The sequence below is a fragment of the Helianthus annuus genome, chromosome 12 (assembly GCF_002127325.2).
Source record: "Helianthus annuus cultivar XRQ/B chromosome 12, HanXRQr2.0-SUNRISE, whole genome shotgun sequence".
Classification (NCBI taxonomy): domain Eukaryota; kingdom Viridiplantae; phylum Streptophyta; class Magnoliopsida; order Asterales; family Asteraceae; genus Helianthus; species Helianthus annuus.
In genome coordinates, this window is record NC_035444.2 from 54305411 (window position 1) to 54317944 (window position 12534).

At 34.1% G+C, this 12534-nt stretch overlaps 1 protein-coding gene across 1 annotated transcript; it reads right to left on the reverse strand.

Moving 5' to 3' along the window:
- Window positions 1–5477: 5477 nt before the first annotated feature.
- LOC110894917 (benzoate carboxyl methyltransferase) lies at window positions 5478–8254 on the reverse strand. The gene is made up of 4 exons (XM_022142173.2): window positions 8107–8254; window positions 7620–8030; window positions 5928–6182; window positions 5478–5840 (listed from the first exon to the last, which is right to left on the reverse strand). The coding sequence occupies exons 1-4, from the start codon at window positions 8179–8181 to the stop codon at window positions 5523–5525; spliced, it is 1059 nt and encodes a 352-aa protein (XP_021997865.1). The 5' UTR covers window positions 8182–8254; the 3' UTR covers window positions 5478–5522.
- Window positions 8255–12534: the final 4280 nt, after the last annotated feature.

Here is a 12534-nt window from a genome sequence, read left to right on the forward strand (position 1 = left end):
TCTACATATATAACTTTACATTTGAATGTGGTTTTGAGAAAATAACACGCTTTTGAATATCACAAAACGCAAACGAGAACGAAAAACGCGGAAATCAGATACGCACTGGCAATAAAACGAAGCATCTGACATATGTATTAACTCAAAACTGAAATATTACGATATATTTAGCTTTGTTTTTGAATTTTAATGTTCGTAGTTGAAAACGGATCGAAAAACGAGTTAAGACGGCGACCGAGTCAAATTTTACGCGTTTTAATTCAACCGACAACATGCGCGTCGAATATCGAGTTACAACGTAATTTTTAGTATTCTCGACTTAATATTATAAGTTACGACAATGTTTAGAGAAACGGGTTCGTATAAGTTGACGGGCCACTAAACTCGGGGATTGGGCTTGTGGGCCTTGGGCCCAAGCCCAAAGCCCACTAGAAACCCTACCTATTTAATGGCACAAACCCTTGAATCCCTTCATTCTTTCAGCCGCTAACATCATTTTATCCTACCTTCTGTTGTCTGCAATTGAGAAGATCCCTCAACACACATAAAACTCATCTCAACTATAACTTCATCTTCTCAAATACAATCAACCACACCTACCAACAGTTCCCCTCTTCAACTCTCTGCTCTCTTCCTCTAAAGCACCGGAGATCGGACCTCCGGCCGACACCTCTCCGGTCGGCCGACGCACACAAGCACCCCCCCTGTTCAGATCAGCACAAGGAGCCGGTAAGCCGGCGTTTCTTTCCGGTCAGGCGAGACCCCCCCCTGATGGACAAAACGAACCACCACCACCATCATCGGGTGGTGGTGAGCGACGGTTGGCCAAGAATCAGAGGAGAGAGAGAGACGGTTCGAGAGGAGAGGGGGAGAACCCGGTGGAGCCGATGCAGTCGTCAACGGCGGCGGAGGTTCCGGACAGCAGACGCGAATCCAAGAAATTCTCCGGTAAACTGTTTTTTTTATTAACTCGTCATCTTCTCCTCTTCTACTTTCAGATCTGTAAAGATCTATGTTACTCCGACCGTTTGGTTGTTCGTGTCAGGTTCCGATGGATGTGGGGGTGTCGACGACAGGTTACCGTCGCCGACAGTGGTGGGGCCGGCGTCGACAGTGATGGCGGCCGTGGTGGTTGTTGTTTCAGTTAGGGTTTCGTGGAACGGGTCAACTCGGTTAAACCGAGTTAACTCGGTTCGGGTCCAGGTCAAAAAGTCAACATAGTCAACGGGTCAGCAGTGAACATATTTCACCTCGGTTCACAGTTTCAGTTCAATGCGGGTCAACTCGATGTTCGGGTCAGCCGTTAGTCAACAGCAAGTTCACGTTTCAGTATTCAGGTTAACTATGGTCAACAAGTCAACGTCGGTCAAAGCTCGGTCAACCTGAGTTAACTCGGTCAAACCGAGTCAACTCTGTCAACGGCAGTCAACGCCCGGTCAACAACAGTCAAACTAGTCAACTCGGGTCAACAAGTCAGCCCCGATTCGATTACGGTTCAACTCGTTTCGGTTATGGTTCAAGACTGGTTCGAATGGGTCAACTGGTTTCGGTTCGGGTTTCGGGTCAACACGTCAACTGGTCAAACTTTAGTCAACGACAGTCAACTGTCGAGTCAAAGGCGGTCAACTCAGGACCCGGTAAAGTTTTAACAATGCGTTAAACTTTATATAAAGATTCGTAGATTTTTAGCTTACGCGACCGAGCTCGAACCATCCTTTATTTAGTTATTATATACGTTTAATTTTTTTGCGTATTTTGGCGAAAATCATATACATATATTGTTTGATTGAATTATTGTTGCGTTTTGATTTAAAATATCGACACATTGGATGTCGAGGTTATCCTAAAAACAGAGGAAACTCTGTCCGTTTTTCGTCAAAAATCCGAAGTTTCAAACATAATTATGTTATATAAGCGACGTCTAACGAGATTGAGGTATTTTTATAAAATAAATATAAGAGTATATTTATTTTGGCGACACTTTACGACTTACAAAACGCGTTTATAACGTTTCGACAAAAGTGGATTACAAGTCAACGAAAACATATTGAAACTCTAACACTTTTATAAAATAAATATAATTAGTTATATTTATTTCAAACGTCGAAAATTATATTTTATAAAATAAATATAATGTCTTATATTTATTCCTAATGTCAACGATTCGGAAATCGTATTTCAAAAGTCTAGTATTCGGAAAATATATAACATAAATATAATTATTTATATTTATATTTATTTCGAGTGTCGGACTTCGAATACTCTTATAAAGCTTATTCGTTTCAAACATCTAACCGAACACGACACGTATCGCACAATTATAACACCTTGCTAACCGAGTTAGTTGATAACTAGTATATATATTATATATACTTACACTTTACGAAAACTATGAAGACGTATTACTAAATCATCTACGCCTTTTATTCTCGAGAACTAACACGACTTTGTAATTATACTTATATCTATATATATATAAATATATATATCCTACATCACTCGGAAACTAAGTTGTTTCCGAGGCTTAGCGTTTATCCCGATTATAAATGGGATCGAATAACCATAATTTGGATATTTCAAATCAAAATATTAACACTACCTGAGAGTCGTTTAGTTAACGACTCGGTAGAGCTCCCACACGTAGTTTAACTACGTTGTTTTATTAGAAAACTTATAATTATTCCTTGATTAGGAATGCTCTAGTTGCACGCTAGCGAGTTCACATTCTTGGAATGACACTACGGAATCACGCTAGGCTAGCTTTGCACAGGAATGTCAAGGTGAGTTCATAACCCCCACTTTTTACGGTTTTACATTTTTAAAAATGTTTTCGGGGTGGAAAGACATGCAACTTTTTGCAAAAGCAACCACTATTTCAATGAAGGAAAACACATATTTATAAACCATGTTGCAAATGAATTTCAACGAACTTGAAAGGTTTACGAAAGGTTTATACTAAACATACCGGTTTTACATAACAAACACGTATTTTCGCAAACGTGCATGATTTTCATGACTAGTGACGGGAATGTCCTAGTTACTACAACGGGACTGGGTCGGTCTGCGTACGAACAACGAGACAACCCAATGGGTTTATGTCCCCCTTTTCTTTTGAAATACATATTAACTAGGGTATGATTAAGCTATGGAATGAACTCTTGGATCACGTGCGAATAGGCGCTAACTTAGGCACCATTAATCCTTTTAAGGACCACGGAACAGGGGGTAGATCTATCGGGTACGGGCGAGCCCCACTCACGGTCCTTGTGCGGCCACTTAGAGTGCTTTTGTGTCCCTGTCGAAGTGAATCGACACTTAAATCGTCTACCGGGTTGAGTGCTTCCTATGTCGGCACACATATTAATGTCTTAGCTACACATTAATGATCAACATGTTCATAGACGCAATACATACCTACTTATAAACTGAACTTTCAAATGTTTTTAAGATTCATTTGATGTAAACTCACAAATACATGGATTTACAAACTTTGGTAACGTTTTTCAAATTATACCTAAGTAAGAGGACGCGCTGATCCTGCTTACAAAGGTGCGTTTGGGCTCGGCCCATTCTCTCTCGTGCAATGCACAAAGACTATTGTGGGCTAGACTCACAATTTTTCATATATCATGCCAAGAAAATAATTTTACTGTATTTTCTCAACAACTTTGAAACCGGTTATCAAAAAGATTATTTTAAATCTTTTCAAAACAAACTATGAACTCGCTCAACTTTATGTTGACTTTTTCGCATGTTCTTTCTCAGGTTGCATTTTTAAAACTAAGGAACAGTTGGAATAGGAGAACCCATGGAAATTCGAGTACCTAGCAGGCGTTCACTGTTTAGAAGTCTTAGCCTTTTGCTTCCGCTGTGCAATGAAGATACCGGTCCAGTCACACCAGCTCTGATAATTTCGGGGTGTGACATCAAATCTAGTGATTTCATGGTTAAAAGTTAAGATTCAAAAGATAGAAAGGTGTAGGAGTGCGTGTAGATCAAGAAAGTACAAGATTTAGGTGGAAAACTTAAAAGAATCGCGAGAAATCTGAAGAAAAATGAGCTGGAGCGAGTAGGGCAGAGAGAGAGAGCTGTCAACATCAAATGATGTTGACATAAGGGGTATTTATAGGGTTTCCATAAATGGAAAGGGGAGGAGAGGGCTGGTCGATCGAGTGGCATCCCGGTCGGGTGGCAGCTCGATCGAGTGGCACCTCGATTGGGTGGCAGCGCGATCGGGTGGCCACTCGACTCGAGTTTGCGGCGCGATGAGTTTTGCGATTTCGATTCGCGTGTTGAGCGTTACGATGCGATGGAGTTTCCTATTCAAATTACTTTTAATCCCAACTACTATATCAACATACAATCAACCTAAATTGACTTGCGTTTAGCGTTTGTGATTCGATTGCGATTGAGTTTCGACTGCGTTTCGATTAATCACCACATACATAACATAAATAAACATGCACAAGTAACACATAAGGTACACACACACGTAAAACAATATCCAGAACGCGTAATTCGAGTTGCGAGTGCGATTGCGATAAGCGATAGAGGCGATAAAACATGCGATAAACATCGATAAACCTCGATTAGTAATAGACACTCCACATAATACAACTAACGTAAAGCATAAAGTATACTATCTACAAGTCAAAGAAGTCAAAACAGGAATTGAGCAAGGAGTTACAGATCGCAATTAGCAATCTTGTCTCCCCTTGACTTCAGTCTTTGACTTTCGAAACACGGGGTGTTACATATGGTGGTCATTATATATTACCTAACTCCGTCTAAAAACCTTGTTAAATTTTATATATTCATACTTTATTAAACTTAAGTTTTGTTATTAAAATTTCAGTACTTAACACCCCAAGCTAGCCTCAAGGTTGACTATTATTGTTCCAACAAACTTATTAAAAAAATTTACCAACTAATATACATATGATTATGTATATATAACATGGGGAAGGATGTATAGAAAACCCACTTTAATTTAGAAAACCCGGGAAACTCAAAGCTCCCGATGTTTTTTTTTTTTTTTGAAAAAATTTACACATGTTATATACATGTTTTTAAGGGTTTTGGGCAAAAAAAAAAAAATCAAAAAAGCGCCGAGTAGATATTTAAAAAAAAAATAAACAAGTTTTGGTGTAACACATGTTACATTCATCTGACATATTTGTAACATGTGTTACGCCAAAACTTGTTTATTTTTTTTTAAAAATATCTACTCGACGCTTTTTTGATTTTTTTTTTGTCCAAAACCCTTAAAAACATGTATATAACATCTGTAAATTTTTTCAAAAAAAAAAAAACATCGGGAGCTTTGAGTTTCCCTGGTTTTCTAAATTAAAGTGGGTTTTCTATAGATACTTACATTATATATATATATATATATATATATATATATAACATTTCTATATAAACTAGTTAAAGGCATAGTCTTTAACAATACTTTTAAGTATTCATTTATTTTGATATAAAGTAAAATTTCGGGATGTTATAGATATGCTCCCATGAACAACTTATTTTTTAATCAAAGAAATGATTAGATTATAATTCATCCCTTTCTTGGTAGCTAGATGATCAACCACATGCTCTTGGTACTTTTTAAATAATACGTCCATTATGGAAGATCCAAAATGAGTTGCTATAAGTGGTTCGCTAATAGCCCTTATGAATTTTGCAGTGTTTATCCCTGGTGTGGGCCAACTAAGCGCAAAACCATTCACACTGTGAAGAGAAAACGAGCCCTCTTTTTGAATAACATCCCTAACCTCACCCTCATATGGTGTATATTGTGGGACATTAAATGAACTGACTTTAGATTCTTCAACTAGGCCCTGTATGTAGTAGAATATATATGGTAAATCACAAGTAGTTATTATAGACAACAAAAGAAACATGAGAATACCTAAAATTGTATATACCTCTTTGACCATATCTACAAGTGATTTGGCTAGAAGCTCCCAAATAACGCAACAATCTTCGCTAGTTGGATCAGGTTTACTCCGACCTGCAAACATTAGAATCATATGCCCACCATTTGTCATTTCGTGAGAACGTAAGACTAAAAGTTTTGTGAAGTCTTTCTCAAATTGTTTCCTATATGCTTCAAACACATTTGTTGGACTGGTTTTCGCCATGTATATATTGAGCTTGTTGTTTTCAAGGCCTTGAGGTACCTACAAATAAGATAAATGCACCTTTTAGGTTACAAGGCTGCTTGCTATATATCCAAACTAACGTATATATGTATATAATATAGAGTGAAGCTCATTACATAACACTAAATTATTGCGAAAATAACAGGAACAAACTTAAATCATTTAATTTTCTCATCAATAATTCATATTATTAAAAAAATCTATTTCTTACTTCATGTATACTATGTACATAGAAAATCATCATCATCATACTCAGTAAATCCCGTCAATAGCAAAGTTAAGGTAGGTTGTAAGATGTAGATAGCCTTACCTCTACCCCGTAGGAATAGAGATGTTGCTTCCAGTGAGACCCCCAGCTCAATGGTAGTTTTGCATCAAGCCTTGGACACAAGACACAAGACACATAACACTCAACAATCGGGACAAAGGCGATTAGTGCATGTACCCTTTTGCCTTTCGGCTATCAACGCCACCACATGATACATGATTAACCATCCCCCTCTTTTATCGTTATTTTCATGAAATTAGTAAAATAACGTTAAAATTAGTGCACTTTCACTCCCCCCCAATTCCTTTTTCAAATCCTGCTGCAGCTGCACGAACTCTTCCTGCGTGCCACAAATTCCCTACGAAGAAGAAGAATCCTAGAACAAAATGAAAAGTAGCTAACCAACTTCTAGGAGACACATAATTGACTGCATTGATCTCGGTAGCTACTCTACCCACGGAATTTAAAGAACCTAAAGGAGCATGAGTCATATATTCTGCGGAACGACGTTCTTGCTAAGGTTGTATGTCTTTTTTCAGCCGACTCAAGTCCAACCCATTTGGACCCCTTAGAGGTTCTAACCAAGGAGCGCGCAAATCCCAAAAACGCATAGTTTTTCCTCCAAAAATGACTTCTCCGGTCGTACATAGAAAATCATTAAACTAAATTATTCATGTGTATGTTATGCTTTTATCTACACGTGTAACTTCTGGAAATACACGAAATCTGTTCATGAATATATATTTTTCTAGCTTTAGGAGAGATGAATTAAATCAACATTTTGAAAATTTTTAAGACTGAAAAATGAAATACTTCCTCCGTCCCACTAAATGTGTCTTATTTTGAATTTTCAAAGTCTTTATTTATAAACTTTGACTTTAATTATATATTTTTTGTGTTATATAAAACTTGATGAAAATTAACCCGATAAAAACACTTGTAAAACATACTCAAATAATATAACTTTCATCAAGTATTATCTAACACAAACAAAATTATTTAAGATCAAAGTTTATAAATAAAGACTTTGAAAATTCAAAATATGACACTTTTAATGGGACGGAGGGAGTATTTATTTTTTCCTTCGGTTCTCCAAAAAGAACTATGTTTTGTCTATAACTCTCCCCTCTATAAGTGTATGTATATCTATATATGTGTATCTATTTAATTTAAGTATATGGGCTAACCCGAGAAAGCCAGTGAACAGCATAGGATGAATGAAAAAGATGGATATTCTCGTCCGGAAAAAGTCTACTGTAAAAGGAACCAGGGACAGCATAAACATAACAAGGTCCACGTTTATCTCCCTTCTTCTTCTTCAACTTTGAATAGAATGTTGGCAGTGATCTGAAAACTGTATTGAAGTCGTTTTCAACAAGATCGTTTAAGAACACTTGGAATTGTGGCACTTGAGAATTGTTTTCTGAACATATGTCATGGAATATATCAAGTATATTGGTTACAACGAATAAGGTGTTTGGCCCAGAAGAACAACCCAGGTCTGCTATCTTGAAGCATCGTGGGAAGCCATTAAGATCTTTAGCGATTCGGTTAATTGCTTCCTGTAATACAGGAAGCGATCTTTGTAAACCAGTTCCCTGAAATTTTGATTTGAACACAATCTTTAAACATGAACAACACATGTCATTTAAGTTTTTCTGGTGAGGGACGTACCTGAAAATGAGAGTTGCTTGCATAGCTGGAGTCGCCATTGCCTGTGTTCATGTGGAAGACCGCTTCGATCGACATGGTTTCTTGTTTATTGGAATGGAAGTAGGTTGTTTTCCTTTGTTAACGTTGTGTTGAAATGCCTTAAAATAAACAATTGTTTATAACCTACCATCAGGTGAGACAAGGCCATAGGGTGTACTCTAACATTTAGAGTGTTTACAATGACATGACATGTTAACTAACATTGCAAAGCACTCCCTCCTTGTGTTAAAGAGCATTAAATGTAGGGTTGTAAACAAACAGAACGTTCAGCGAACAGTTCGTGAATTGTTTGGCGGGAGGTTCGTTTACGTTCGTTCATTTAGTTAATAAACGAACATGAAAAAAAATTCCGTTCGATAAGTTAAATGAACGAACATGAACAGTTATCGCGTTCGTTCAATTGTGTTCGTGAACGTTCGGTAATGTGTTCGTGAACGTTTGTTCATGTTCGTTTGTTTATGTTGTTCATCAAATACTTTTTTAGCATTTATTTAATTTATCTAAACTTTTTATATTCCTTAATTCTTATTTATCTTATTACACAAACAAATAAAATAGGAAACCCTACCTCCACCTTGTTTATGCACCGTTCCCCTTTCTTTCTTATTATTCACCATTGAAAAATACTATCGAACTTCGTCGATTTGATCTGTGTTCATTTGTGTTCGTGAACCGTTTATGAACATGTTGCTTTCCTTAATGAACGAACACGAACATAAAATCTTGTTTGGTAAATGTTCATGAACCGTTCGTGAACACATAATATCCTTAATGAACGAACACGAACAAGGCCTTGTTCGTGTTCGTTCGGTTCGTTTACAACCCTAATTAAATGGGTTATGTGTTAACATGTTAACCAAATGTAAAGAGATTGAATTAATTATTCTTTACCTTTCTAGACCAAAAACCATTAAAAGATAGGGTTTGATGAAGTTAATAGAATTAAACTATTTCTTTGAAATGAGGCAAAATAAAATGAGGAAAAAAGGTTGATGTATACCCAAATCCTTCAAATCAACCTTATGACAGGCAAAAACAAACAGGTGGTCCATGCTATAAATACGATGGTCCATACTACGAATATTTTGGAGATTTTTTCAGATCGGGAGAGGACAAAAATCAAATAATGATTTTTTTTTCACATGTGCATAATTATACAAGTAGTGGATGATTGGTTTATAAAGCAATCATTAATTGGACTTTGATTTTCGTTCACATGTCCACAATGATCTATACTATATTATAATGCATGAGGTAGGGGTATTTTAAGATACCCAAAAAATAAGAACTTCTTCCCCTCTTTATTTATAGAAAGACCCCTAAAATGAGGGTAGTTTGGTCTTTTAAACATATTTATTTTTTAGCCCCTAAACTTATTACACTTAAATCCCTGAGGTTTCAACAAAATTATAGATAATTAGTTACAATTCACCCTCCACAACAAACTTATAATTTTTTTTACAAATTCTTGACATATCTTATAAACTATATTGTTTAAAAAAAAATCCAACCGTTCGTGAACACATAATATCCTTAATGAACGAACACGAACAAGGCCTTGTTCGTGTTCGTTCGGTTCGTTTACAACCCTAATTAAATGGGTTATGTGTTAACATGTTAACCAAATGTAAAGAGATTGAATTAATTATTCTTTTCTTTTTTAGACCAAAAACCATTAAAAGATAGGGTTAGATGAAGTTAATGGAATTAAACTATTTCTTTGAAATGAGGCAAAATAAAATAAGGAAAAAAGGTTGATGTATACCCAAAGCCTTCAAATCAACCTTATGACAGGCAAAAACAAACATGTGGTCCATACTATAAATATTTTGGAGATTTTTTCAGATCGGGTGAGGACAAAAATCAAATAATGATTTTTTTTTTCACATGTGCATAATTATACAAGTAGTGGATGATTGGTTTATAAAGCAATCATTAATTGGACTTTTATTTTCGTTCACATGTCCACAATCATCTATACTATATTATAATATAATGGATGAGGTGGGGTATTTTAAGATACCCAAAAAATAAGAACTTCTTCCCCCCTTTATTTATAGAAAGACCTCTAAAATGAGGGTAGTTTGGTCTTTTAAACATATTTATTTTTTAGCCCCTAAACTTATTACACTTAAATCCCTGAGGTTTCAACAAAATTATAGATAATTAGTTACAATTCATCCTCCACAACAAACTTATAATTTTTTTACAAATTCTTGACATATCTTATAAACTATATTGTTTAAAAAAAATCCAAAGATAGCATGACGAACTACACATTTTTGTCGACGTTTCGATAGTTGTCTTGTTCAATATCAATGCACGAATTAAAAGGTACAAGTCGATAATGCTTTAATGTACAAGTAATTAATACTTGTAATCTACGCGCCTAATCTACAAATGCAAACAAAAACAAAAAGAATTAAAAGTACCGTAACATAAAATGAATATATTATGTGTCACATTTTATTTTATTAAAACTGCCTAATATCTACACTTAAATATATCTTATAAAAACTTACAACTAACCACAACAAACTTCCTAAATAAAGGGTGGCAAATTTAAAATTAAACCCTAATGCACTTCTATAGTTACTACTATAAATACATAGCAGGACATCTATGTATCTATTGCTAAACAAAGTTAAAAAATGGATCCAATTCTGAATTTAATTGTTACGAAAAACCAAGCATGCGAGATTGAAAATTCTAAGGTCGGTTCTATTATATCGCAGCACTCAATAATTGTTTTCTTTTATTTACTTTTATGTGAATGTTAACTTATTTGATTTTTCAGATTCAGTTGCATGATGAACATGCCAATTTAAACAACCCAGTTGTCAAACAAGCTTCTAAGGTATTGATTTTGCTGGTTTTTAAGTATTAATTTTGCGTATATCTTTCATATTAACATGTTCGTTATGTTATTATATGTGTGTTTTATTGCAGGATGATGATGATGATGATGATGATGATGATAAAAGTGTTAATATTATTTCTTATGGTGCAATGTTTAGTTCAAACAAGTTTAGTCTTCAACATGAATTTAGTGAGGAGGTAATTTTAATGTTTGTTTAATCTTTTTTTTTTTACTTTTGTATTCAATTTTTGTTCTTAAGGATCAGAAGTTTTAAGACTCAAAGGAAGAGATCCAAGAGACTTTCTGAATGGAAATGGAGTGAGGTTATTAATTTAGACGATTCTGAGGACAATGACAAAGAAGAGGAATTAGAAGATACTGCCGATTCAAGCAAAAACCAGAAAACCCGATTAAAAATACCTCGAGTGTCAATTCAGAAGCGGAACGGATTTCATGCAGTCTATATGAAATCCATCAAGTGTTTTTATGTTTTTTTTTCATTTTTAGTTGTTATGTTTGATCTAGACGTATGAATAAAGTTTATTTTTATTTTTGAACTTTATTTTTGGAGTCAATATAATGCAGGACCATATTAATAAAGTTCAAAATAAAGTTAGTATTCTAAGTTTATAAGTCAACAGAACTTATATAAGTTAATATCCTAAAGTTGCAATAAATATATATTGCAGTTAGATATAGTCAAGCTGAAATTATAAAATATTGCAGTTATTCTTGAATATTAATCTAATAATTTGTATTTCTTAATTAAAAAATAATAAAGTAATAAACCTTAAAGATAAACTAAAAAACTGAACTTACTATGATATAAAGTTAATCAAGATATAAACTCTTAACATCCTATTTTTTATAAAAACTATTTTTAAAATTTTATAAAAATATAAATTTTTTATATAGATAAAAACGAAATTTAACAATTAAAATTAGAGGTGCAAAAAGAGTCAACTACTATTTTTTATTTTTATAAAAACAAAAATTTTAAACTTTAATTTTATTGGATGAGTAACATGTGAATGTTTAAAAAAAGTTATGAACTTTAAATAATAAAATTATAAACTTTATCATTTAACTAACAAAATAAACTTACTTTACAACTACAACAACTTATCTTTTGTTTTTTGTCATTTGATTATTATTTTTTATTAAAAACGAAATGTTACATGTGTAAAACAGTTTTTTACTTTATTTATAAACAAAACATTTTGTTTTTATAAAAAACATTTATTTTATTAACAAATTTTGTAACAAGTAATATAAATAAAATACATCAGAAATTTAGAATCATTACTAGATAAATACTAAATTATGTTGCAATTTTTTAGGAATAATAAGTTCAACTATATTGTTATAGATAATATTAGTCAGTTTCAAAAGAATTATTTACCAACTTGACTAGATACATAGTAGATTGTGTTGCATATTTTTAGGGATTATAAGTTAAAAGCAGGCTCAAATAGATAAGATTAGTTAGGAAGTAAAAATCTGAACTTAGTATGATATAATGTTAATAA

What these genes read in the sequence shown, in the direction of transcription:
- LOC110894917 (XM_022142173.2), bottom strand. Translation starts at nt 8,181, where the DNA reads ATGTCGATCGAAGCGGTCTTCCACATGAACACAGGCAATGGCGACTCC. An exon ending in CAAGCAACTCTCATTTTCAG is followed by an intron (nt 8,031 to 8,106) that starts GTACGTCCCTCA and finishes TCAAAATTTCAG; the next exon opens with GGAACTGGTTTACAAAGATC. An exon ending in CTGTTCACTGGCTTTCTCGG is followed by an intron (nt 6,183 to 7,619) that starts GTTAGCCCATAT and finishes TCTTATTTGTAG; the next exon opens with GTACCTCAAGGCCTTGAAAA.